Source organism: Vulpes vulpes, chromosome 7, assembly GCF_048418805.1.
Source record: "Vulpes vulpes isolate BD-2025 chromosome 7, VulVul3, whole genome shotgun sequence".
NCBI lineage: Eukaryota > Metazoa > Chordata > Mammalia > Carnivora > Canidae > Vulpes > Vulpes vulpes.
This window is the reverse complement of record NC_132786.1, coordinates 125,324,017-125,350,639: the sequence shown is the minus strand read 5'-3', so window position 1 is coordinate 125,350,639 and position 26,623 is coordinate 125,324,017. Positions and strand designations below refer to the sequence as shown.

Below are 26,623 nucleotides of genomic sequence, written 5' to 3'. Positions count from 1 at the left end.
TTTCCATTCCAACCCTTAGACACCGTATTGTGCACTTAAATGTTTTCCTTTTTTGTCTTTTACAGGTGATATTATACCCAACTTCTAATAGCTCCAAGTCAGCTGACTTGCACCGAATGATAGTTCCAAAAAATAGCCAGGACTCTGACTTAAAAATCAAATTAGCAGTGCGAATGGATAAACCACCACATATGAAACATAGTGGGTGAGTGTGTACTTGAAGATACTTTTCTCCTGAATTTCTGAATTCAATTTCACTGTATCACTTTTGTCAGTTTACTAAGAGAGCCAGTATATCATGGAATGTTCACCCCCAAAAATGACATTTATGGGATTACTTGATTTTTTAAACTCCTAGACATCTTTATATCTAAATACACAGATATTTAGTTAAAATAGCTGCTTCCATGCTAACATACGGTTGGTAATTGATTGCAGTGGTATTCCACATCACTTCTATTGATGAAGAGTCATGATAGATGGAGACGACTTCTAGGATGTTATAACGATGTTTGAAACAAGCATAGCATTCAGGTCTCCAGAAATAAACTTACATAAAATATGTTAAAGCTGAAATGTCATTCAGATATAACCCAGGAGGCTGTGAAAGTTTTGTCAGGGAGGAATGTGGGGGAACCGACGCTGGTGGGTGAGCCAGAGCACAGGGCCTGTCTCCTGGGGACTGCCGTGGGCCGGGGTCAACCTTCATCTCCGCCAGGGCTCCTTTTCCCTTGTGGTTGGTGAGGTAACAGGTCTGAACTCTTGAATACAATAAAATGAGTTTTTTAGAAGCCTGAGTCCTTCTCAGGTTAGCACTGTGGGACTCAGAAAGCCAAATCCCAGCACAGAGTTGTTAGTTATTAAGAAAGAACGTGACCTTTTTTCACTATAGGAAGAAGCAGTGGCTAAGGTAGCTCCCTCTGAGATTAGCAGCCAACCTAAGAGTCTAAGAATATGTGTTCCTGAACAGACAGATGCCATCTGATGGCTTTGGACTCAAATTACCAACACTGTGGCAGAGCTAACTGATGAGTCCATAGGATAAGTATCCTTTAGATGACCAACATGGGACCAAGGACTACATCACTTCCTTGGTTGGATGGGCAGTGTACACAGTGTCAGAACCAGTCTTGCTGATGGGAAAAACAGCTCAAGATGGGCTCTTTGAAGGGACACCATAATTTGATAGCTCCCACTATGGCATCTTGCAGTAGTAATGCAAACTAAAGGTTAACCATGACTCCGCTCATGATGCAGACGGAGTTCCTGGGATTTAATATTTAGAGTTCTTCTCATTGATCCATCTATCTGCTCACCGTTTTATCTAGTAGGCATGTATTGAGCACTAACTCGTTCCTCCCAGAACAGACTTCAGTGAGATACCATCTCAGACCTAAAGGAAGTGGCTAGTCAGGGATTCAGGCTGGTATACGAGTATCTAAAATAGTGATAAAGGCTGTAAGAGAGAAATGGGAACCAGTGGAAGGAACACCTGATTTTTGCTGCAGTTAGTCATGAAAACCTGACTTTTGAGATAAAATCTGAACTATGAATTCAGGGGGGCAGTGAGGACAGAGGGCATCCCGATCACATGACATCGTATATATCTGGGCAAGAGTTCTGGAAGGACTTTTAGCCAATGAGGACAAGTTGAGCTCAGCCTCGAGAGCTTTGACTAGATGGTTGGAATGCTACCTTAACGTGCTTAAAGACTAGTAGAGCCCGGAGTTAGATGTAAAGGAACAGGTGTTCCAGGCACTGCAGTTATTTCTCTACTCTTTGTATCAGCCTCTTTTGATGAATGGTACCATAAGGAATTGGAGCCTACATAATTTCCAACATAGTCTTTAATTTACAAATGGCCACCATGGTGAACACTCCTGGAGCCTTCAGAATGTCCCCAAAACCAAGATTAAATGTGAGGTTGGGCACATGGCAAGTTTTATAGCCTTTCATTTCCGTAGAAAGAAAGCTCTATTCTCATCTTTGGCAGCTCCTTCCTTTTAGAATGCGCCAGGGCAGGAGGAATAATCCAACCCCCCTGTAAGACTTGTTTTTTTTGGTTGGTGGTTCTTCTTTTTTTTTTTTAATCATTCCTTTGTACTGAAGGATAACTGGCTTCTAGCCTCTCTCTGAGCCCTTGACTAAGTCAGGAACCCCAGGATGGGTCTGGAGTTGACTTCTGTCCAAGACTCCTGGTGAAGGGGATCACTAAAGAGAATAGATCATAGTCTTTCAACTTAATATAGTAAGCCCAGGAACTCACCTTGGATTCAGATCAGGAATGCTTTAATCCAGCCACGTGACTTGTCGTCTGCCATTCCTGAATACCAACAGCTAATTCTAGGCATACAGGTATCTCTGCAGTTTATCATATGTAAAAGGAAGGAACTCTAGAACTGAAAATATCTGTGATGCTCTTCTGCTAGTTGCTATGATATGCAGCATAATTAAGAATGTCATATTTCATAATAGCAATTCAGTAAAAACTAATGTCGGTATTGGACATAATCATAATGATGATCAACCAGTTAAAGGTTCTCGACATTGCTGTAATGGCATTTTCTCCCTGTGAGCAGTACAGGTGCTTTACCACAAGCACCTGTTTGGGTTCCTCAGTGCGCTTAGAAACAGGTATTTTAAATACCACCCCTGTGTATATGGGCAAACACGATTTGACCTACATCATAACTGTATTCATCTTTTTTTGGCAGTGTTTCATAAATGGGTTTTACTGAACTTAATTACATTTAAGAAGAGAAAGTTCACTAACCTTTTTCTTCCAAGTACTCTATCAGATGCCAACACGATAATAGGATGTGAGTAGTAGATTAATCGCACTTTGCTTGGGGGCTGGATTGTGTTCTGTCAATAATTCATCCTACAATGAATAATTAACAGATGAGTAATGAATAATTGAAAAAGAGACAAGCCAAGTCAAAAAAAGATTAATTTGTCTTTAAAATACGGCAAACCTCTCTTACAGATAAACTTGTCAATTGGATTAAATGATAAATTGGGAGGGTTATGGCTTTTTATCTTCAAAGCACTTTTGAGAACTAGACTTTGAAATCCTCTGGGTCTTTAGTTATAAAAACCTTTTGGATGTTCTAATACTGGGGGCATCTCTTATGTGAACTATCATAATATGTAAGTAGATCAATATTCATCACATTTATGGCACCTGTGTGGGCCCTGAATAAATACATTTAATCAGTGTTTATTTTTATTGCCCCCAGTTGCATTGTGAGTTTCTTAGACCTGTTTGAATCCCAGTACCCCCAATGGTATGTGGTCAAGGATAGGTATTAATATAATAATGATGATGAAAATAGGAGTGTGCTCCTTAGAGCTTTAAGGAAAAAATGACAGTAAGTTGCATTCCTAAGTTGAAATGCAAAGGGTTCTAAACACAAGTTAGAGAATAGAGTATGTAAGGTGAAAAACACCTAAAATGAGTGTGTTTGGCTCTCGACTGTTGCTTTTTTATTTTTTTAAAGATTTTATCTGTTTGAGAGAGAGCGAGAGCCGAGAGCGCACAAGCAGGGGAGAGGGAGAAGCAGGCTCCCCGCTGAGCAAGTAGCCCAATGTGGGGGCTCGATCCCAGGACCCCAGGATCATGACTTGAGCCAAAGGCAGATGCTTGACCCACTGAATTACCCAGGCACCCCTCAACTGTTGCCTTTTTTAAATAACCTTTTTTTAAAGCAGAAAAATATATCTGAGCTAAAGCTCATGTTTCTGATAACTAATCAGTCCACGACTGCAAATTATCGTTTTTTGGAATAGGATTGACTCGGAATGCCCTGGTGGCTCAGCGGTTGAGCATCTGCCTTTGGCTCAGGGTGTGATCCTGGGGTCCTGGGATTGAGTCCTGCATGGGGCTCCCCATGGGGAGCCTGCTTCTCCCTCTGCCTGCTTCTGTGTGTCTCTCATGAATAAATAAATAAAATCTTTAAAAAAAAAAAAAAGGACTGACTACGTGTAAATGAAAATACATATAGTTTGGATAAAATAAACAAAAAGATGATTTCATTCTTTTAAAACTAAACTGGATGTTACCACGTACATAGATTTGGTTTTTTTTTTAAAAAGGGCTCATTTATTCTTTTGGAATATGTCCTATAAACTAATTATATAAACTTCTGTACATCTGTTAAAGGAATTACCAGCTAGATTTTGAATGGTTAAATAATTCATATCCAGTTTTTAAATTTATTTTCCTGCTTTTTTTGGGTAGCTGGAAGACAGAAGTATTCTTGAACAAATGGACTGTCCTTTAGCATAGCCTAGTGGCTGAGTAACAGTATTAACTTATTTCTCAGAATACTCTTCCTGTTTTTATCAAATAACATTTTCCTAATTCAAATGTTATTTTTTTCACTCAAAAGAAAGGCAAAGTAGAACTAAATAAAACAAATGACTCTTCTAACAATTCTACAAGGGGAAAGGAGAAAGAAGAAAATTAAATTGTCACAAATATGTAGAAACAGATGACCAGGATCTCTCCAAGGTCTGCCTGCAAGTGATTATTTTCTAGGAAAAAAACGAACAAAAACTTCATGAATATATGACTGTATAAGGGTTTTGTCACAGTTAAGAACTGGTAAGATAAAGTGTTAGCCAAATCACTGTCCCATAAATCTCCCGTTTCTTTTCTGCAGAGTCATGCTTGGCTACTTAAGCATTTATTGATCAGATATACTGAAATAATTTGTAATTGTCATTTATAAAATCCTCAGCTTAATTTATATCATAAATGTTTACAAAGCGCTAGGCCTGTTTCTTGCTGCCGGGAGGGGCAGTAGTTCAGGCAGGAAGAGCGGTGTAGACTCCCAGCTGGCCGCGTTGCTGTCCCGTGCTTTCCGTGGAGCCGACCGCCGTGCACCCAGGGGCTGGGTGTCAGGCTGTCACACAGGGCATTTGCTCATAACGTGAAATGACTGCACTCTGATAAAATGGTCTTGTTTGTGACTTACAGGTTTATGATCTTCTGTTAGTTTAGGGGATAGTCCCGTTATCAAAGGGAGGGAAATCTTCCTTTGGTCAAGGTGGCCTTTCCTTAGAGGGCCCAGGCCTCACAGAAGGGACAGGTCTGTTTTTTACCCTGGAGAAAAAAAAAAAATTGATTCTCCATTTAAGTTGACCTTTTAGGATGATTTTCCTACCTGTCCTTATCTAAAAGAGCTGTGTTTTGACATTTGAACCGATAGGTCTTTTTGACTCCCTGGTATGAATTCACCTTATTCAGGCTAATTTCATATTCAATCTAATTTCATAGAAATCCCGCTTCTTACTGCTTTGCCAAAACTTCTGACAAAGTATTGGGTTAGATTCTTAATTAATGGTTCTTTTTCCAAATACAGCTTACAGAAGAGAAGTCGGCCTCTGGTACCTGGTAAACACCAGTGTAACTGCTGTAGAATAATTGAAGAGCATAGGCCATAAAGCCAACTTTGTTTTTCCAAATGCCTTATTTTCATGTCCCTTTCAGTTGCTAATTTAAATCATTAAGAACTTTATTTCTCATCTCAATTTACTAGTGACTAATTATGTAATAATGGTAGAAACATTTTTAAGCATGGCTTTAATGATCGCTAAACTAGATGTTTTAACTTCTATTCCCTTTGCAAAACTTCTCTGATTTCTTCTGTGATAAATTTGTTTGCCTTGAACTGTAAGATTAAATGTGGCTTTCTGTTCAACACCCTCTTACTCCCAGGATTTTTCTCCGGGGTGAAACATTTTAACCTTATTTTCTTCTTTTTCCTGCATCAAATGACTATGTTCTTTTGCTTTTCATTCTCCTTCTGTGTCCTGTCCGAGCATCTTAAAAGCACAGCAGGCAAGATAATTAAAAGCAGAATATGAGGTCTTTTAAAATTCTCTTCCAGAAACCACAGACTGTAGTCATAGGTTATCCTAATTAATTTGGGGCACTCTAACAAAATCATAGTGAAAACTATTTAGGAGTACTATATAATTTTATGAACAGTTAACATACAGAATCATAACTGGACAGTTCCATCTCAGTTGATGCCTTCCCATAAAATTCTGTGCTATGTACTGGCAAAGTAGTACTTCTTATTGCTTTGCATGTATCCAGAAATTTTAAAATATTAACCCTGAGTTTATACAGCAAAACACTTGGGCTTGTTAAACGAGCCTTGTGGGAGGTCAGGAAAAACTTGGGCTTTACTTAAAGATACTTGTTTGTAGTTGATTCCCCTGACAGACGTCGCTGGGTGGCGGTACAAGTGGAGGACAGTGCAGTCGCAGTCGTGTAGGACTAGCAGTGGTTTCAGAGCCAGGACGCTGGTGTGTGTGGTCTCGCTCTGCTGCTGACGTGGGTAAGTCACCTCGCCTGGCCTGGCCTGGTTTCATCCGTTGCTAAATGGGACGTCTGACGATCAGGAATTTGGCCCCTTGAGCCCCCGGAAATGCAGGACTTATCAAATCGTGTCCTCCTTGGCCCCGCCAGGAATGCTCCCCGCGTTCCATGGCATGCGCAGCAGCGTAGGGAGGACGTGCAGGGCCTAGGGTGAACAGGGGGGTCAAAGGGAGGACGCCTGGGAAGGTGAGACGTTGGGGATGTGTCTGCATCTTCTCAAGAGGAGAAAAAAAGGAAATATGAAGACTGAGACATCAGGCTGCCTTTATGTGAAATTCATCTGAAAACTCCTTGTGAAAACTCATGGCAGTCAGGAGCAGGTGCGCGGGGTGCCTGGGTGGCTCAGCCAGTTGTGTGCCTGACTCCTGATTTCGGCTCAGGTCTGTCTATTTTGTGTCTTGCGACTTTGCTGAATTCACCTACCGGTTCTGATAGTCTTTGGGTTTTCTCTATGTCGTATCACATCGTCTGCAGATAGTCACCGTTTTACTTCTTCCGTACCGATTTGGATGCCTTTCATTTCTTACCTGACTGTTGTGGCTGGGACGTCGGTATTGCGCTGAGTCAAAGTGGTGAGAGCAGCCATCCTTGTTTTATTCATGGTCTTAGAGGGAAAGCTTCCCAGCTTTTCACCGTTGAGTCTGGTGTTTGCCATGGATTTTTTGTATTTGCAGAAGTACTACCTCAATGTGCATAAGATGCTTCCAGGAGAAGGTGGCTAACCCGCGGTGATGATATGTCTCAGCGGTTATAAGACCCTGGAGAAAGTAGGACTGGGTAGGACGTGCTGCTCAGGCCTTGGGGCTGTGAGACCATACTGAGGAGTGCAGCCCCGGCTGGGCCTGCACGTGTGGAGCCATGTTGGTAGTTGAGTGACAAACCAAACTTCCACCGGGGCCAGCTGGCCATTCTGCTATTTAAATCTGGAAGAGCCTCCATGTGTATTTTCCGTCCCTCTCCCCCATATTTTCCCCCCTCAAAAATCCATTCCTTTCTCTCTATATATAATGTATTAGAGACATGTGTGTCAGGTACGACTTGTTCCAATCAAGGATTGAAGGTGGCCCGGCACTTGATGTTGACGAGGCTGCAGGAGGTCGGTCCTGCAGTCCTTGAAGTGTCTGTGGGATATAATAGACCAGTCCGCTCACTACTGGAGTATCTCCCACCCATCCTGCAACCTTTATGCACGGAAGAGTACTACCCAGAGGTGCCTGTCAGGAGACGGATGGCAGAGAAACTTCTGGATTAAATCTTATTACCAGTCTGGTAAATGTTATCTTTAAGTGCTCATTTTGTTGGAATGTTGCTATAGAAGGTTCCGGACCTCGGGTCTCAGGTAGTTTTGATGAACGCACAGTAGAACTCCTTTATCCAAGCCTCCTAGGGCTGTGAAATAAGTTGATAGTAAAGTTGAGCTTCTGGGAAATTTGCTGGGCTCTACGTTCCTCCCCTCCCTTTCTTCCTGCCTTGTCCCAAAGGATGTTCTAAAGGTTAAAGGTGGTCCTAAAAAGAGAAAATGAAACTTTCTGAGCCACAGCCCTCCATGTGATTCTAAAAAAGTCTTTTCAGGAATTTAAGCAAGCCCATTGTGCTGTGATTTAATTAGCTGTATTTAGAGACCTCATGAACAATTCATTAAAAAAAAATAAGGCACTGTTTCCCACTCACCCCCACCTCCAACACCTTTCTGTTTTGCTCCTTCTCCAGCCCCCCTGAAGACTGCTGACCTAGGCTCTAGCCACTGTGCCTGTGGTCGCCCTGCATCTGCAGTCACACGCCTCCTTAGTTTCTTCATCTTCAAAAAAGCATGATTGAGCTCACTAAAAACTGTTTTCTTCCAGCTCTGAGATTTCTTTCAATTTTATTTTAAACCTAAATGTAGACATCCTAAAGAAAGCAGGATAGAAATAGTTACAATTCCTGGGGCAGGATAGAAACAGATAAACGATTTTCAAGCCACATCATTCTCTTTCAGGACAGGAGGCAGGGTACTGAGTGGTTAAGGTCACAGGCTTTGGAGTTAGACCTGGGTCCAGCCTTGAGCTCCGTAGTTTTTACGTGACTTATCATAGCATCACTTTTCTCAACTGTGAAGTTGGATTGTCCCAAGCAAGAGACGAAAATCATGTAACTCAGTGCCTGTTACACACTGGGTGATCAATCAGATTAGTAGCCATTGTTATTAGAATAAACATTATTTTAAATAATTATAGTCCCATGAGCTATAATAAATCCTTTTAGTTTTAAACACATTGTTAGATTTTACTTGGAAGAAAATGCTCAAAGACACATGGGGTTGGTGCCCAAATTCCAATTCCATCAGAGTTACAAAAATATGTCCCCTGCTAGGACCCTCTGATTTAATTGTTAGGCTTTAATGTGTTTTTATTTGACAGCTCTTACGGATGTAGGTGGTGGTGGTGGTAGTTCATGTGTGTGTTTTTCGCTGCTGACTTTATTTTGCCTTCTCTATGTCCAAGGGGAGAAAAACGGAAGGTATTAGAGCGCTCAGATAAGTTCAAGTTCTAAAAAAGAACACCTGGAGACTATTTCATAGCAAGCAAGAAGAATAAGATATGACTGCACTGGGGCTAAAATAAAGGGAAAAGTTCTAACTTCTTTTTAAAATAGCAAATGCTTTTTTAAAGCATTTATTTTTTTTTTAAATAGCAAAAGCCCTGGGGGGCTCAGCGGTTTAGGGCAGCCTTCGGCCCAGGGCCTGATCCTGGAGACCCCGGGCTCGAGCCCCATGTCGGGCTCCCCACATGGAGCCTGCTTCTCCCTCTGCCTGCGTCTCTGCCTCTCTCTTTCTCTCTCTCTCATGTGTGCGCATGAATAAATAAATAAAAATCTTTAAAAATATAAAATAGCAAATGCTTTCAAAGCATGTTATTTTAAATAACTAGTGGTGCCTTGTCTGTTTAGGGCAGTGGCTAATTTTACATTTGTTGCTTAAATCATTAGACAAGTATTGATCCTCTATAGCTCTAAGCAGTCTGCCTGGTTTTTCTAGTTTCCATATAAAAACGGGTCCACTTTTTAATAAGTTGTTGATCTCAATAATTTTTACATACCCAGTAAGTTTTAATGTGCATTCTATATTGGTTTTACATGTGCTTCATTTAAGAAAAGTTTAGTCGGTACTTAGAGATGCAAAACCTTGTGTGTTGTAGTTACCGTAGCATCCAAGACATTATGTAGTTGAGTAATTAATTAGATATGCTGATGTTTTATGAAAATAATCACTGGGAGAGATTGGCATCGTTGAGATGGGGCTTCTGAAGATGCTGCCTGAATGTTCTCAGCTGGTTCCTGGTGCAGGCCCTCTAGGGTGGCGGACATGGGAGGGGCAGTCCTCCCTGTCCCCTGCCCCGTGCTCGTCCCTCTATGGTCAGGTGTGCTGCTGTGCGCAGGCCATCCTCACCGCCCAAAGCACAACAGTGCATTTCTGCCCCTCCTAACTGGCTTCATTCTTTAAGCTCTTACCATTATGTGATACTATATTTACTGGCTATTGTTTGTTTTACCCTAGAATGTTAACTTCATTTGGGTGACTTGCTGTTGGCCACCCCCCCCCCCAAACCAGATCTAATTTCCAGAGGGAAATTTTCATTGTCTTACTGCTATTTTTAAACCTAGTTTTGGTTTTCTCGTGTGTGCTTTTTCTTTAGAAACTGCCTACTGATTAGTAGAAGCTGAATAAATACTAGAACAAATGTTTTCTTTTCCAAAAAAAGAGCAAATGCAGAATTTATGTTCACAGCTCTTTTATATTCAAGAGAAGTATTGGATTGATTGGATATAAACTTCAAGTTATGGCATTATCTGATTGGTACCCTACTGTTAAGTTTGTTGGAATATGTTTCAAAATATTTCTCCAGAGGAATTACAGTAGGTTTTATTAGTCCAAAAACTTCTATAGGACTAGAAATCTAAAGGCTTAGGAAAAAAATGTATTCTTGTCCAAAATATGTGAAATTAAAAGTCCTTATTCTCTACAGCAAGGCTTCATTTAATAGCTTTTTGCCTAGTTATGATGGAGAAAGTACATTTTTAATATCTATTACCTGTCGACATTTGATATGTAGACTATTTCTGTGATATGTGCTGGAACCGTAGGACAGTGTCCACATACAAGAATGATATATAACCAATACTTATTAATGGCAAAAAAAAAAAAAAACACCTAGATTTGAGTTTTGTTTATACTGTCTTCGTGGAATCAATAAGTCTTTTGCTTTTTTTCTCCTACAGTAAGTCCTAATTTGAAAGTCATATTTATTTCAGAACTGATTCTGTCAGTTGTGTTTTATGAACACTTTTACCCTATTTATATTGCCCCCCCCCCCAAAAAAAACAAACTTCATGAAAATATTCTCCCCACCAACTGACAAAGAACAACAAAGAGGAAAAGGAACCAGTGCCTTGCTCTTCAGAGACAGGAAGCGTCATGGATACATCGGAGGGAAGGGAGTGGAGGGCTGTGGGAGCAAAAGACCTCTGCCTGCTGCCAGCTTGCGTGAAGATTACAGAGGGGTCAGAGCGTAGGGTGGGTACGAAGCAGGAGGAAATTAGGAGCCATGAAGGTTACGTGAACTAGAAAACAGGATGAAGCTGGGCAGTAGTGAAGGACAGTAGCCAAAAGGACTTGGTCAACATATATGGCGGCAAAGCTGGCCTCATTTGAGAAACCCTGACAAAGAGCAAAGTAGGTTTGGGACAGGCAGTGGGGTGGTAATGACACATCCCAAGGGAAGAATACACGTGTTCGTGGAAAGTAGTGATGGGGGTAGAACAGCACCAGAAAATACAGACATGATGAGAAGAAACATCTTAAACGTAGTCCCAACTTCCCTACTGGTGTATCTAGGTCTTTCCACATAGGACATCCAGTCCTAAGGAATACTTCCCAATCCTCTTTATGATCATAGCTGGAGTTGAGCAGAACGGCATTGGTAACAGGACGTAACATCCCAACCGCTGTTCCATGTCAAGATGGTGTTTGAAATGCCTCAGAGTCATTAAGTCAATGATGGGGAAGATACCAGATGGATCTGTCTCAGCTCCGTGGGCACATGTATGGTGTGGTTATAGAAAGAATCATCACAACTTTAACATTAATGTGACATAAACAGGGCGCAGAGTTCAAAAGTATTAAAATGTCTAATCACTCATCCTGGGATCCTTCATGTTCTTAGGGAGGGTACATTAATATCCATATCAGAAGAAAATGCTTATTTTCATGATTTAAAAAATCAGTGTGTTGCCTTTATAAAAAATACGAATATATATTTTAGTGCCTTTGCTTATTTCATATATCAGGACTTCTGAAAAATTCTAAAAACTTGACAGTATATACAGGGATATAACCATTGACCAATTTTCAGTTAGAACGTTGGAATATCCACTATTTCTATCTTTGTGAGATTGGTAACCTTCTTTTTGCCAGTTAGGTCTTTAGGTTTGTCTTTAACCACTTTGTCTTCACTCATAGTAACTAATCCATATTTTTCTGTAGTATTTCCCATAAATCAATCCCTTTCCCTTCCTTGACCCAACCCAGGGAGGTCAGGTCCTCCCTGACTGCCCCCCCCCCCCAAAAAAAACCTTTAACTTTTGTACTGATCTGCCTGTATTTACCTATTTTTCAGTTGTTCAGGAATTTAGGAGTACTACTTATATTTCTACAAAAAATTTCTAGTGCTTCCTGTTGCTAATGGGGTTCGATTTACATCCTTTAGCCTAGCATTCAAATTCTTCAACAATCTGGCCCCATTTAGTCTTTTCCAACCTTTTCTCCTTTTAGTACTCAAGGCAAACCCCTAACTTCAGGAAAATCCATCTGTTCATATTCCCAACATGCTTTTACTAACCCAGCTCTCTTCCACCCTCACTCAATGAAGTGCAGGTCTCGTCCTGGGTTACACGTGTTCTCGCGCTAGTACAGATTGCCAAGACTTGTCATTTGTTTTCTCTGTAAGAATCTTCCTCGTGGGCAGACGGCGCACTGACTGCCAAGAACCTTTGTCCTCAATCCCTGGTTTTGAGGGAACGGGTCATCTTTCCACGGCTGTCTTGTTCCAGAAGAGTGGGCTTTCCTCACTTCTGTCTGCCTAGGACCTTCCTTATGTAAAACCCTCAGTCACAAGCGGACCTGACTTTGACATCCCAGTTGAAGAGAGATCATAAATGAGTGGTTCACAGAATGTATTTTAGTCAGAATTCAGAAAGTCTTTAAAAACAGTTTGTTTTTTTTTTTTTTTTAACTGTTTTACTCTCTGGATATTTAATATACACAGAAGTGTTGCTCAGGTCAGTGGAGTTTAATTTTCATTGGTCACTCTGGTCAGTGACAGAACAGGAATATGATTATTTGAGAACAATATCTGTTCACTGAAAAATACTGTGCCCAGTAGGTAGTGATTGTGAAAATTGTGTTTTTGTGAATATTTATTAAGTGAAACAAGTATGGCACATATTTAAGAACCACATGCCACAAAATGTGAGAAGCCACAGGAGAATTCTGTGACTCATCCAGATCTCTAGGCTGATGTGTAGACTCTGATGACCAAGGCAGAAAAATTGGGTGAAGGAAGTCAAAATGTACAAAATTATAGTTATAGAACATATATATGTCATATTCCCATATGACGTACAGCATGATGGACGTACATCATGAATATGTACAGCATGATGCACATGCTGTGTACATCATGGGAATATGATGTACAGCATGATGGCTGTAGTTAATAACATTATGTTGCATATTTTATTTTTTTTTTTATTTTTATTTTTTTTATGATAGTCACAGAGAGAGAGAGAGAGGCAGAGACACAGGCAGAGGGAGAAGCAGGCTCCATGCACCGAGAGCCCGATGTGGGATTCGATCCCGGGTCTCCAGGACCGCGCCCTGGGCCAAAGGCAGGCGCCAAACCGCTGCGCCACCCAGGGATCCCTATGTTGCATATTTTAAAGTTGCTAAGGGAGTAGATCTTAAAAATACTAATCACAAGAAAAAAAAATGCCTGTGAGGTAATGGATGTTGACCAGACTTCCTGTGATCATTGTGCAACATATACAAGTACTGAATTATGTTGTGCACCTGAAACCAATGTTGTATGTCCTTCAGACCTTAATTTGAAAAATAAGTAAGGATTGGACCTGCGATGGGTAAAACAGTGTAAAATGAATAAGATAGCTACAAGGGAACAGCGAGGTCATGTTTCAGGTTGCAGATACTGCAGAGAATGTGGGTAAGCTCTTGTGCTTTACCATGCTACTTTCAGCTTTGGACACAAATAAACCTTTTTATTCAAAGGAAAACAAGTTTCTCATGAGTTTAGTCTTTGCCTTGACCTTAAACGAAACCCGGTTGTGGACTTTTGATAGGATCTGTTTGTAGTTTCCAAAATTTGCACTTACAGGTGTATATCGTTCACTCAAAAGTTTGATCATTAGACCTACTGAGTATATCCGAAAGAATGAAAGTGTTAGGTCCACATTTCAATTTTATGGTATAGAATTATGTAATCTGGGTATATTTGAGATGTTTTCATATTATAGTAGTAATAGGCATTATAAAAAAAAAGTTACAAGGGAAACATCAAAAAGGACATAAAAATCTTTAGGCATTTAAGGCATTTAGGCATTTAAAAGTTAAAAATGAAAGTCCTGTATTTTCTGATCCTCTCAGCTATGTAAACAATTTTGTGCATATATTCTCATTATATTAATACATTCGATTTAGAGTAGTTTTAGAAATCTCATTTTCAGCACTGATATTTCTGCTTACCATCGACCACATTAATGTTCTGACCATTAAAGTCATATCATGAATAAATGGGTTAAAAATTATTTCTTAATTAAAATTACTCCTGCAACTTGCATTTCTACAAAATCAGTTGGTTGTAATAAATTATATAAAGTGAAAAATTGAACTTTGTGATACAGAGCACAAATCGCATTAATGATTGATAGGCAATATGCATGAAGTGAAAATTACTAGGCAGGAAGAAGAAAGTGTTTATCCTGCAACCAGATATTCAGTGAATGGATTATAGCTGTGATCTTCCCTCTAATGTTCCTCATAGTTATTGTCAGGAAAAGGTATGAAGAATCATGGGACCTTAATAATATGCCTTGCCATTTTAATTGCTGAGACAAGTAAGAGAATCTTAATTGCCAGGAGATGCATTACTAATTAAAGTGTCATTCCGCATTCATTCTGAAATAATTAGTTTGAATATTTGTAAGAGCTGAGATATAAATTTAGTTCCAAATTCAACAGCATACCCACAACAGACTTTGTGAAAATGATCTATGGTTAAGAAAGGTTAACAATCATAAAATTTTTAATGTTTCTTTAATTTGGTACAATTTAATTTCTATTGGATTATTGAACTTGAAAGAATGGAGTTCATGAAATTGTAAAACTTAGTATGGTTTTCAAATTGCTGTAACACTAAGTTGAATTCCTAAACTCCTTTAAGATTTCTGGGGTATTGATATTTTGTTTTGGCATTTATCACAGTTTGGGAAAAACCTTTAATGAATAATGATGTCAACACAGAGTTACATTACAATGTCTGAATTATAAAGTCTGTTAACACTACGTGGCCACTTATAAATAAGTCATGATTCAGTGAACTTTGAAAATTCGGGAGTGCAGTATTTGAGATTCAGTCGTTAAGACTTGCATATGTTATATATCGTTCTAGGTCATTTCTTTTTGCCATATAACATTCCAGAGGTATTTATTACATTTTACCTAGGTAGTGCTCTAAGGATGAACACTGGACTTGTCTCCAGGCCATCATGATAATGCTCCCGAGTGTCTCTCTGTGTGTCCACTTGTAGGCCTGTGTAAGAATTTCTCCCCACACGTAGCCAAGGATCAGACATAGACATACTTAATTTTATTAAGTATTCCAGATTTGCTTCCCAGCTTATCTGTTCCTATTTACAATCCTACTTCTCTATATCCTTACCCAAAATTAGTATATGTCTCTTTCTAATGTTTGCTTTTTCTCATGAGTGGGAAATAATGTTTTATTATGTTTTTATTTTTTATTTTTTTGTATATTTTTTCATTGGAGTTTGATTTGCCAACGTATAGCATTAAACCCAGTGTTCATCCTGTCAAGTGTTTTATTATGTTTGATGCGTTTGAGTATCTAGTCCTCTGCATTTTCCACTAGTGAGGCGGCTGCTTTTGTGATTCATGTATTCTTTCTTCCCTGCCGAGGCCCTTTTTTGTTTTAAAATTTTTTCATTGTCTTGCAAACGTTCTTTCTGTGTATCAACTCTGTCGGAGAGAACTTCAGTGATGGAAATATGTACCTGGACTGCCCATTAGGTTGAACTGCTATGATGCTAACTTGAATTCCTCAGTTTCTTTCAGTGTCCCAGGGTACTGATATTTTTTCATGATTTTGTTTCAGGATTTATCACAGTGTGGGGACTACATGTAACTTTTGAGCACTTGAAATGTGGGCTAGCATGACTGAGGAACCAACATTTTTATTCTACTTAATTTGTATTTAAGTTTAAAAACGGGGCACCTCGGCTCAGTCAGGTGTCTGTCTCTTGATTTCACTTTTGGTTTTGATCTCAGGATCGTGAGTTCAAGCCTCATGTGTAGCCTACTTTAAATAAATAGCCACATTCATCTAGTCTGTTGGACAGCAGAGCAGTCCTAGATAATCTTTAATTGGTTTTAACTATTATGACGTCCTCTTGATCTATAATTTGCTGGATAACCTTCTTGAACAAAATGCTTACTGGTCAAATCCATCAATTTTCCTCCCATGCATTTGTGTTTTGGGAGTTGTTTTAAAAGTGTCCTCCATCTCTAAATCACAGAAATGATCTCTTTCATTTTCTTCTTTGAAGTTTATAGATTTATCTTTTACACCCTTATCCTGTAGGGAGCTTTCTTTGGAATATGGTATTAGAAAGGCTTCCAGCTTTTTCTCAACAAGCCAGTTTTCCCACCTCGTGGGGAGTCCACCTCTACCTTTGCTTTTGTGGTACAGAAGGTATTGTTTATAGTCAGCTAACTTGATCAATTCTCTTATTCTATCATCTGCAAATAATAGGTTTTTTTCCTCTTGATTTAGTGTCTTTTCTCTTCTACTATGGGCGAGAGCCTCTAGTGCTCTATTACTTAGAAGTAACAGCAGGCAAACCTGCCTTTTCCCAGCCTTGGAACTAAATCTGTGTTAGGGTTGTCCAGAAAAACAGAGCCAATGGGCTACACAAACGTGTGTGTTTTTATTAGGTGCATCATACGGAATTGGCTCATGTGATTATGGAGTCTGGCAATTCCAAAATCTAGAGAGCTTATATCTGAATGAAGGCCCAGAGTTACTGTAGAACCCAGAAGAGCGATGTCTCAACGTGAAGGCCGTCAGGCAGGACTTGATGTCTTAGTTCAAAGACTGTCAGGAGAATTCTCTCGTACTGGAGGGAGGTTCAGCCTTTGGTTCTCTTCAGGCCTTCAACCAAGATGAGGCCCACACACTTTGGAGAGAGCAGTCCACTTGGTCTGCCAATTTAAATGTTAATTTCATCCAAAAAGCATCCCCCCAGGAACCCCCAAAATAACATTTGACCAAGTATTTGGGAACCCTTTAGCTCGGTCAAGTTGGCCCATAAAAGTAACCATCACAATATCTAAAATTTCTTTTATTTATTAGACATATTTGCTTTATGTTCTTGGTATGCAGCTTCTCTAAATTCTCGAACCAAAAATGGTTAAACTTTATTAAATGCAAATGCTTTCTCATGTCAAATTAGTAATATATTTTCTTATCCTTTAGCCATCAGTATGGTGATTTACATTGGTGATATTAAACCATTCTTACATTTACAGAACACAGGTTATATTAAAGTTATTTTAAATTTAAATATTCTCTACATTGGCAATGAACACAGATCACCAAATTCATTATCTTTAAATTGTTGATAATTCATAGCATTCACACATACATACTGAACGAGTTTAACAACTGTAGTCTGCTTCAAAAATGATGTATATCTAACATCATCGTTAGAATGATGTTCTTCTACTTGGGAGTTTATTGAACTTCTTTGATGTAAAAACTAGTATTTCTCAGGGCACCCGGGTGGCTCAGGGGTCGATCCGTGGTCCTGGAATCCAGCCCCATCTGGCTCCTGCTGGGCGGGGAGTCTGCTTCTCCCTCTGGCCCGCCCCACCCCACCACCACCACTGCTCTCTCTTCTCTCTCAAATATTTTTTTAAAAAACGAAAAAAAACTCATTTCTCATCAAATTTGGGAAGTTTTCGGCCATTATATTTTCAAATATTGTTTCTAGCATTTCTTTTGAGACTTCCATTATGTGTATATTAGTGTGCTGTGTGGAATTCCATAGATTTCTGAGCCAGTCAGTGCTCCTTTTTTCTTCTCCTCCTCCTCTATTTGTCTTCCTTAGACTGGATAACCTCCGTTGCCTGTTTCCATATATATGGATTCTTCTGCCAGAAAACACTGTCTTACAGAATAAATTTCTTTCCTTATTGACATTCTCTTTTTGATGAGACATTGCTTCATAATTCATTCTACAAGTGTTTTCTTTAGTTTTGGAAAATATTTTAATGTCTAATATATCTTCTGCCTTTTTCTGTGGAGATTATATTGTGAGAAAATTGTTGAGAAACCCAATTACAAACATGATTTCTCTGAGGGTGCCTTGCCCTGCTACAGATTTTCTCCATTTCTCCCATAGTGAGAGGTAGTCTAGGGTTTCTTCCAAGGTCTCCTTATCCCTTCATCCTCAAGTATGATTGAAAAACCAAGAATAAGACCTACAGTGAAATTCTTTGAAAAGTTGTAAAAGGCTCCAAAAAAACATGAGTCAGTTTTGATGACATTAGACTCAATATTACATCCCATAAGCTGCCATCTTACCATTATCCTTTAAAACAAGGTCTGTCTGCCGGGGAATTCCTGTCAGAGTTTCAAATACATGTGTCTTCATCAGCGATGCAGTGGTGCTGTTCATTAGGTCAGTGTAAGTAACCTGTCCCCTGTCTGCACAAGCCATGTGAGCACACTGGAAGGAGTCCTTGACAGCAGCAAGCGGCAGATTAGATAGCGCATGTATCCATTACCTGGTGGGGCCTTAACCCTGTCCGAGTACACATCTGTTATACTAATTAGCAAGAAGAGGAAGCTGTGATTTCCTATACCTGACACATCAAAGTAGAGCAGAGTAATTGCTTCAAATATATTGAAAGTCACTTTACAGGTAATCTTACTTAGTTATTACAACTTTTTGTGATAATGTATGTGATACATAGATGATACAGTTTATACGATGTATTTACATATCATTTATGATGTTAATGTCACTATTCTGTCAATTTACAGAGAGATTAGTGAGGCAAAGGAAGTTAAGGAGTTTGATTAAACTCTTGTAACTAGTAAACGACCATGGCTTAAACCCATTTGTGTGATTTCAGGGCTTGTTCCCTGAAGCACTAGACAACACTGCCTAGTAAGACACAGTACTCTTCTCAAGTGGTTACAAGTTCACAAAAGTCAAATGCTGCCAAAGGCCGGGCAAATCAAGTATAAATGCATGAAGTCATTAAGAATAAGGTCATGAAGAGTGGAATAGTCAGGATTATGGGAATCGAGAGAACATGAAAGCAATTCAAACTATATTTTTAATGCTGTGCTTTCACAGTACATCTGCAGTCCCGATTTGTCCCATAAGGTCACCATTTTACATCTCTTGGTTTATGGAAATTCTCTCTCTCTATTCTTACCTTTGAATAGTTTTTAAGGCTTTGCTGGTTGCCACATATTCAGAAATAGTATTTATTTTTTAATGAGTAAGGAACCTTAAGTTGTTACATATTTTCTCATTGATTTCACTGAGGTAAGAGAATGAAAGGAATGTTAAAAATATTTTTTTAAACCTTCTTCATATGTTGTCTTAATGAAGTCCTCCTTCATGAAGGACTGTTATTACTCTGCCATCTAATCGAATGATCTTTTCTGTTATCTCTGTTGTGGTTATCTGATATTAAGGTTTTAGAGGCTTGGCCTTATTGGTTACTGAATAAGTAATTGGAAAATCCTAAATATTAGGATCTTGATTTAGGACATACTGTAACATTTGTCTAATATTTACTCATCCTCTCAGAATTGTATCCATCCACAGACTTGGCGTGATGAATATCTTAATTCAGAAGTACATTTTAAGTCTGTGCCTTGGTCATAAATATAAAAAGCAAATCTGCATACCATCTTTTAGCCAAGCAGATATACTTGATCCCTTCTGCATTTACATCCTCTCCTAGCAAGGCTTTGTGGAAGTGGGCCTTACGTGTTAAAAGCTTAGAATATTCCTAGTGCAAGGAATTTACCAAAAGCCAATGGTTTAGATTGTTTAAATGTGAGATTTAGTAACAAAAGTCCTCATGTTAAATGCTCTAGAGCTTAGATAAAAATCAAAATCATCCCTTTTAAAGAGTTCAATAAATGGAATTTAGAGCACCAAATATTCAAAGTCCTAAACAGTGGCAAATTGGGTAATACACGGGGCTGAAGATGTGAATATTATATAATGAGGATAATAAAGGAGTTGCATGTGGTGTGCCTTGGGAGCACGTTAGCAGCTAATTCCAATAAGAATGCTTTGCAATCATTTGCCCGTTGAGATGCATGTGTTCAGCTAAATGGAAATCTTGGACGGTCTCTCATACACCCCATTATTTGTAATTGAACACCTGATTTCTATCATGCAACAAATTAACATCTGCACTGGATCTGTCTTTTATGCATATGGATACACTGATTAGAATTTTGCCGATAGGCAGATACTTGAAAACAAAAAGACAACATTGTGAAACACTTCCAGCCATAATTTTTGATTACATATTGAGAATCGTTTAATTATCTTACTCCACTTAATTAGCCCTTCTACTTAGGTCAATTGCTTTTTTTATTAGCATGACGTGTTGGCAGTTTGTTAATTGGCATGAAATAACATGAGACTTTTCTGGGTGTTTTGTATGAGATACATATTTCATGTGTGCTGAAGGAAGTTAAGGAAAATTCCGAGAGGTAAATGTATTCAGTAGGCGCCTTATAGCCTTTGCAAGGGTCACTGTGTGGTGCCACCAAAACCTCTCTCTGCCCTTTGAATTTCTGTTCTTTTGTTATGTTGAATGAGTTTGTTGGTTTGAATGGTGACAAGATTTGTAGACCCTGTGTGTATATTTAAGATAGAAGATTCTTGGGGCGCCTGGGAGGCTCAGCCCATGAAGCAGCTGCCTCTGGCTCAGGTCGTGACCCCGAGAGCCCTGGGATGGAGCCCAACTTTCGGAGCCCTGCTCAGTACAGAGCCTGCTTCTCCCCCTCCTCTGCGGCTCCCCCTGCCCGTGCTCTCTCTGAATGAATGAATGAATGAATGAATGAGTGAATGAATAGAAGATTCTTTTCTGAAATTAAGAGAATGATAAAAAACAAAGAATAGATGGGTGTGTGTGTGTGTGTGTGTAGTAGGTGAAAGGGAGATACGCGGATGTTATGTAATACATACAAGCTGGAATGTTTCTAAGTGAACTACACAGTGTACTGTATGAGTGTCCATGGAGTGTATGATTACAGCCAGGAAGAACAGTTTATTTCCTCCGAAGACTTCCTGCGGGATGCCCTGGGAGGCAGGCGCTGCCACGGCCCTTGTAGCCGCTAGTAGCTGCTGCGTTATATTCAGTCATTTAAGTATTCAGTATTTTTTCCCTGAGCCCTACATTTTTACCACAATTCTGAGGAACTGTGTGATGGTGAGAATAGAGAGCATAGAATAAAGTCGGTTTTCTTGTTCTTTATATTCTACTTTTCTCTAAATAGGATTTGTAGTTATTTTGCATCAACATAAAATTAAAGGCTAAGAGAGATGTGGGGATGACGTGGCCCAGTAGTAATGCTGGGTAAGTAAAACGCTGAGGGCAAGGGCGGTAGGTCTTACCGTGGGCAGGTGTCTCTTCAGCTAACCTGTCCGGAGGGTCTGGCGCCCAAACACCACGGGTTGGGCTCCCTGGCAAATGCGAAGGCCAGCGGATATGAGCTGCATCCCAGGGATGATCGCTCCGTCCTCCTTTCTTGTTAGTGATGTTTTCTTCCACTTGGGGGCACTGTGAGCAAATTTTAGAAGAAAACTTACTTTGATTTATGCCACTTAGAAGAATTGTTCAGAGTAATCTAAGGAAATCATAACCGATTATATACTTTCAGGTAAGAAGATATTTTAAAATATAAAGGTGTGGCTTCGGGTTTTGTGAAGTTTTAGAGCAGGTACAGCTTCGTAAGTGGTTGACGCTTGGTCTCTGGGCCCGGAGCGCCAGCATCCCTGTGACCCTGTTACAAGTGCAGATTCTCCGGGCCCAGCAATCTGTATTTCCACAAGATCTCTAAGATTCCATTGCTTGCTGACATTTGAGAACCCCTGAATTAGGATACATGGGTTTTGATGTGTTTTTGAATTTCTAACGGTTCAGAAATTATTAGGTTAAAAACTAACCTATCCGATGTGCCTGAAATATTGTTAAAATTCTTTCTAGGAAAGGATCCTTTACACAGTAAGTAAATGGGTCTGCAAAAAAAAAAGCTGGTTTCGGTCTGTGATTATATAGCTGGGTCCATGGGAGTCAGAATGGTTAGTTGATTAGTCACTTTCATCCCCCTATCCCTCCCCAAAAATGTAATCTAAGTGAAAGTATGAACTGCCACTTGTTTATATAGATCAATCAGCCAACTGATGGAATTTCTCAAATCTAACTCCCTGTGATGACATCCAGACACGGCCTGGATTTCAACATCATGCTGCTGGCAGTATTTCTTTACGTTTTATAAGCATGTTTACATTTAAAGATCTATTATTGATTGGGCCATTAGATTCTCTTGAGAGGCAATTAAGAGACCAATCATCAGAGGCACCCGGCTGGCTCAGTCCATGGAGTCCACAACTCTTAATCTCAAGATCAGGAGATCGAGCCCCACATTGGGCCTTTTAAAATTGAGCTTACTTTTAAAACGATATAGGGGCGTTTGGGGGGCTCAGTGGGTTCAGCTCAGGTCAGGATCCCAGGATCCTGGGGTCGAGACTCGCCTCAGGTGCCATGCTCCACGGGGAGTCTGCTTCTCCCTCTGCCCCTCCCCTCGCTCGTGTTCCCGGCTTTCTCTCTAGCTCTCTCTCTCTCAAATGTTAAAAAAAAAAATAAAAAGAATCTAAAAAATAAGAAAAGTAAAAAAATAAAAATAGATTAAATGACCTTTTTATTTTTATTTATTTATCTATTTACAATTAGATAAAAAGACTCCACTGAGATGAATTTCAGATTTCTTACTAAGTGTAACTTAGTATAGGGAGTGTACTAGTTCTCTTTTTCATGAGTAGTTTTGTTCCAGTGTTCCTCAGAGTTTATGGAAACTACCCGAAGGGAACACTGCTGCCCTTAACAGCTCCAGCCCTTTAATGTTTTAGGAGGGAGGACCTCCTGGAGAGCTGGGGTCCTGGGAGGGAGGAGCTCCTGGAGTCACGGTACCTGGGAGGGAGCACGGAGCCTGTGCATTTTCCCTCCTGGGGAGATCTCTCCCATCCTTGGTCCCTACCAGGCCGCAGTAGTGCATTGTGTGCCCCTCACTCCCGTTCCCTCCGTGCAGACCTTCCTTATCTCTCTGTTGGGTGGAGCTAGTGTAGACCTTCTGTGAGTGTTCGTGCCAAGGGAGGAGGGATGTTGCAGCCCAAAGACTAGGAGGAGCCGCTGTGTTGCCGTCCCCTGCTGCTGCCCAGTCGCCAGGCTCTCCTCCAAGGCTGACCTGACTCGGTGGCCCCGTTGAGGGGCCTTGCTCTTAGTCTTTGTCCCAGGGGAGAGCTGTATCTTAAGAGCCGCACGTGGGGCCTGGCCTCCTGGCAGGACAGGGCGCCCGTCGCCAGCACTCGGAGTGGCCTTGATCTCAGCCACCTGAGGAGACGACTGCGCGCTCCCTGCGGACAGTCTTCCAGGAACAGGATTGCTCCGTGGACATCACAGCTGGGGGCCGTTCCTCCGCTATTAATGATAATGGTAAATGAATCGGATGGCAGAGTCAGAGGGTGTTACTAGTCAATGGATGTATCAGAAGGTGTTTATAAACTGTGTGACGGGGGCGCCTGGTGGCTCAGTGGGTGAGCGTCTGCCTTGGGCTCAGGTTGTGACCCCAGGGTCCTGGGATCGAGTCTCGCATTGGGCTCCCTGCAGGGAGCTACCTTCTCCCTCTGCCTGGGTCTCTGCCTCCCTCTCTGTGTGTCTCTCATGGATAAATAGATGAGTAAATCCATTTATCACCAAAGGACACTATTTCCAAGATAACTATACAGTCTTTGAAGTAAGTTTGTTGTCTGTTTCCTTCTTTTTAAAAAAAAAAAAAAAGATTTTATTTATCTATTTGAGAGACAACGGGTGGTGGGGAGGAGCAGACTCTGCTGATCAGGAAGCCAGATGCAGGGCTTGATCTGGGGACCCAGAGACCAAGGCCTGAGCTGAGAGCAGACGCTTAACTGACTGAGCCACCAGGCCCCCTTGTCTGTTTTCTTCTAATTGTAGAGCAGAGGCAGGTAGAAAGAGCACTCTGAGATGCTGAAAATTATTTGGATTCTCCTCAATTATAGTTACGTTGTAATTGATAAGTTTCTGTTGATTGACTCATCCCATTGAAAAGCAGATATATGTGTGCCAGCGACTCAGTCAAACCCCAGCCCCAGGACGTAATTAGACCTTCAAGCCCCTCATTTTATTTTCCTTAAGAAAAAACTATGCCTTCTTAGTTGAAAATGAACAAATATCACATTTCTTTACAGTTCTTCTGCTGTCCAGGTGGCGCCAGCATAAAAAGAATTGGAGGGGAAAAGGTAGAGGTCAGCTTCTTCTATGTACTCATCTTTTTTGCACCATGTTTTATTACTGGGGTTTTTATTATTAAGAAAAATGCAGGGAGTAGGGCGCCTGGGTGGCTCGGACGCATAAGCATCCGACTCTTAGACTTCAGCTCAGGTCATGATCCTCAGGGTCATGAGACGGAGCCCTGCTTGGGTCTCTGCAGGAGCATGCAGCCTGCTTGAGACTCCCTCTCCCTCTGCCTCTGCCTCTGCCCCCCCCCTCACTCTTTCTCTGCCTCTCAAAAAAAGGAAAAAAATTCAGAATTCAGAGATCCCTTTGGAATGGCTTTATCAGTTCTTTTCTGTGAAGCAGTCTTGATACTGTACGAATTTGTGGAGCAGAATTCTGATCTTTGTCCCTAGCTGTGTGGATTCATGGCAGGGGGCCTCTGCTTCCATTTGTCTTAAAAGTAGATGCTGGTCTATTTTTTCATAAAGAGAAAAATGGTTGTTTATCTCCTTTGCCCCATCTGTGTTTTTCTATCTCACATACGCTTCTGCCTACGAATGTACAACTCTTGAACGATTCCATTAAGAAGGGAATGTTGAGTTATTTGAACTAACGTATATTTGAATGTGTTTGAAATAACATACATTGACCTTGGGGGGAACCTTGATTTCCTGTGCTGACACATGCCTTAAAGTGCAGGAAAGAGAAGGACCAGATTTTGTTTTAAAGGAAAGTATCTTTGGAGGTGTCGTAGTTTTGTTTGACAGAAGTAGTCCTGTGTCTCTCCAGTAGATGGAGCAAGCATTCCCTGAAAACAGAACATTTCTGTCCTTTGAGAACTTGGTGATAAAGGTGGCACTATTTAAGGAGTATTCAGTAACCTTCACGACATTTTCTTTTTTAAAAAAACGTAAGAAGAAAGGTTAGGAGAAGGTGAAGTGGTAGTTCACTTTGGACATATCGAACTTGTCAAGACTTCTTATCAAATTAATGTAGAAAAACTTTAATGCTTAGTAGTAGGTAAATGATCATAGATGCCACTAAGGTCATTTTTAACCAAAAATACCTGAAACTTGAAATTTCAAATTTCTTTTGTAAATGTCAAAGGTTTTTTGCTTTTTTTTTTTTTTTGTATTAACTATCTTGATTTCATTTCTCTTTGTATCCTGCATTCATAGGCAGAAGTACTGTGAATATAGTCTAATGGGCAAATAAATAAATGGAATTTTTAAGCTTTAAAATGAAATAACGGGAAACATTTTACAAGCGTAGCCCAATGAAGGTGCCATGTACAACGAGGCTGGGGTTAATTAGACTATATTCACTTTCCTTTATTGTGTTATTCTCCCCCAAATAAATAGACATAGGTGAGAAAGAAACTGTATATCAGGGTGCATTCTTCCATAGTATTCTAGAATTTTTTTTATTTTTTGGTAAATAGGAATTTCTCAAGAACCTAAGAAATTCAGTAGCTGGAACAGATATGTACGCTACAGAAAATTGACTTTTGCCTGATGAATGAGAACTAGTTTTGTTGTAACTTGTGAAATATCCTAGTTACACTTGATTTTAGAAAGACACATTTTTGTCCGACTCTTGGAAAGTTGTCTTTAATGGTCAAAGCTGGAAAATTTATTGTCACTCCCCCATGCTTTCCAGAAAGTCCTTCAAAGAATGCAGTTGGATGGGGGTATTTTTCAGGGTGTCCTGCTCCTACTGCTGGAACGGTGACGACGGTCCCTGGATTGACCTTGCGCCTTTCAGCTGCAGAGGCCCCTCCACGTCCCTCACTCCGTTTCTGTAGGGACACTGTTGGTCACACTCAGGGCAAATACTACTGTTCTGTGTGTGAGACAAGTGGGGAAGTCCTCCCAGGCACCAAGTAGTTGAGGGGACGTAAAAATACCACTCGTTTGTGTCCTCCTCTGCTCTCCCTCTCCTTCCCTGCCTCCGTCTCTAACTGTGTTCACTGTTTCATCTGTTTGAAGGAGCATATATTGCTCCCCCTGATACTCGCTTCCGCGTGCAGGGACGTCTGTGACCGTGGTGACTCCTGGCCTTAGCTGGCGGGGTGGGTGAGCGCAGGAGCCGGGGCCCTCAGCGTCTCCCGGGCGGTCCGTGGTGGCATCCTGGCACAGACGGCCGTCCCGGCCAGCACGGTCTGCGGCTGCAGTTCGGACACTGCGTCCAATAGGAACGCCTAGGATGGAGACAAGGAAAAGAGAAAAATCCGTGAAAAAGTACTGGGCCTCCTCAGAGACGCCCGCGACGTCCACACGTCAGCAAACTTTTTGTAAAGATTATTAGTCGAGTTAGAATCTGGGGGA

The 26,623-nt window shown here is 40.5% G+C and overlaps 1 protein-coding gene across 12 annotated transcripts in view; it reads left to right on the top strand.

Annotated features, from left to right (window-relative positions):
- Positions 1 to 26,623, top strand: part of CADPS2 (calcium dependent secretion activator 2) — a 449,851-nt gene that overhangs the window by 255,580 nt on the left and 167,648 nt on the right. For all 12 annotated transcript variants that reach the window (XM_072764916.1, XM_072764924.1, XM_072764914.1 and 9 more), the window contains exon 8: positions 66 to 205. In XM_072764916.1, coding sequence (XP_072621017.1) covers positions 66 to 205 — 140 coding nt within the window. The remainder of the gene's footprint in view (positions 1 to 65; positions 206 to 26,623) is intronic.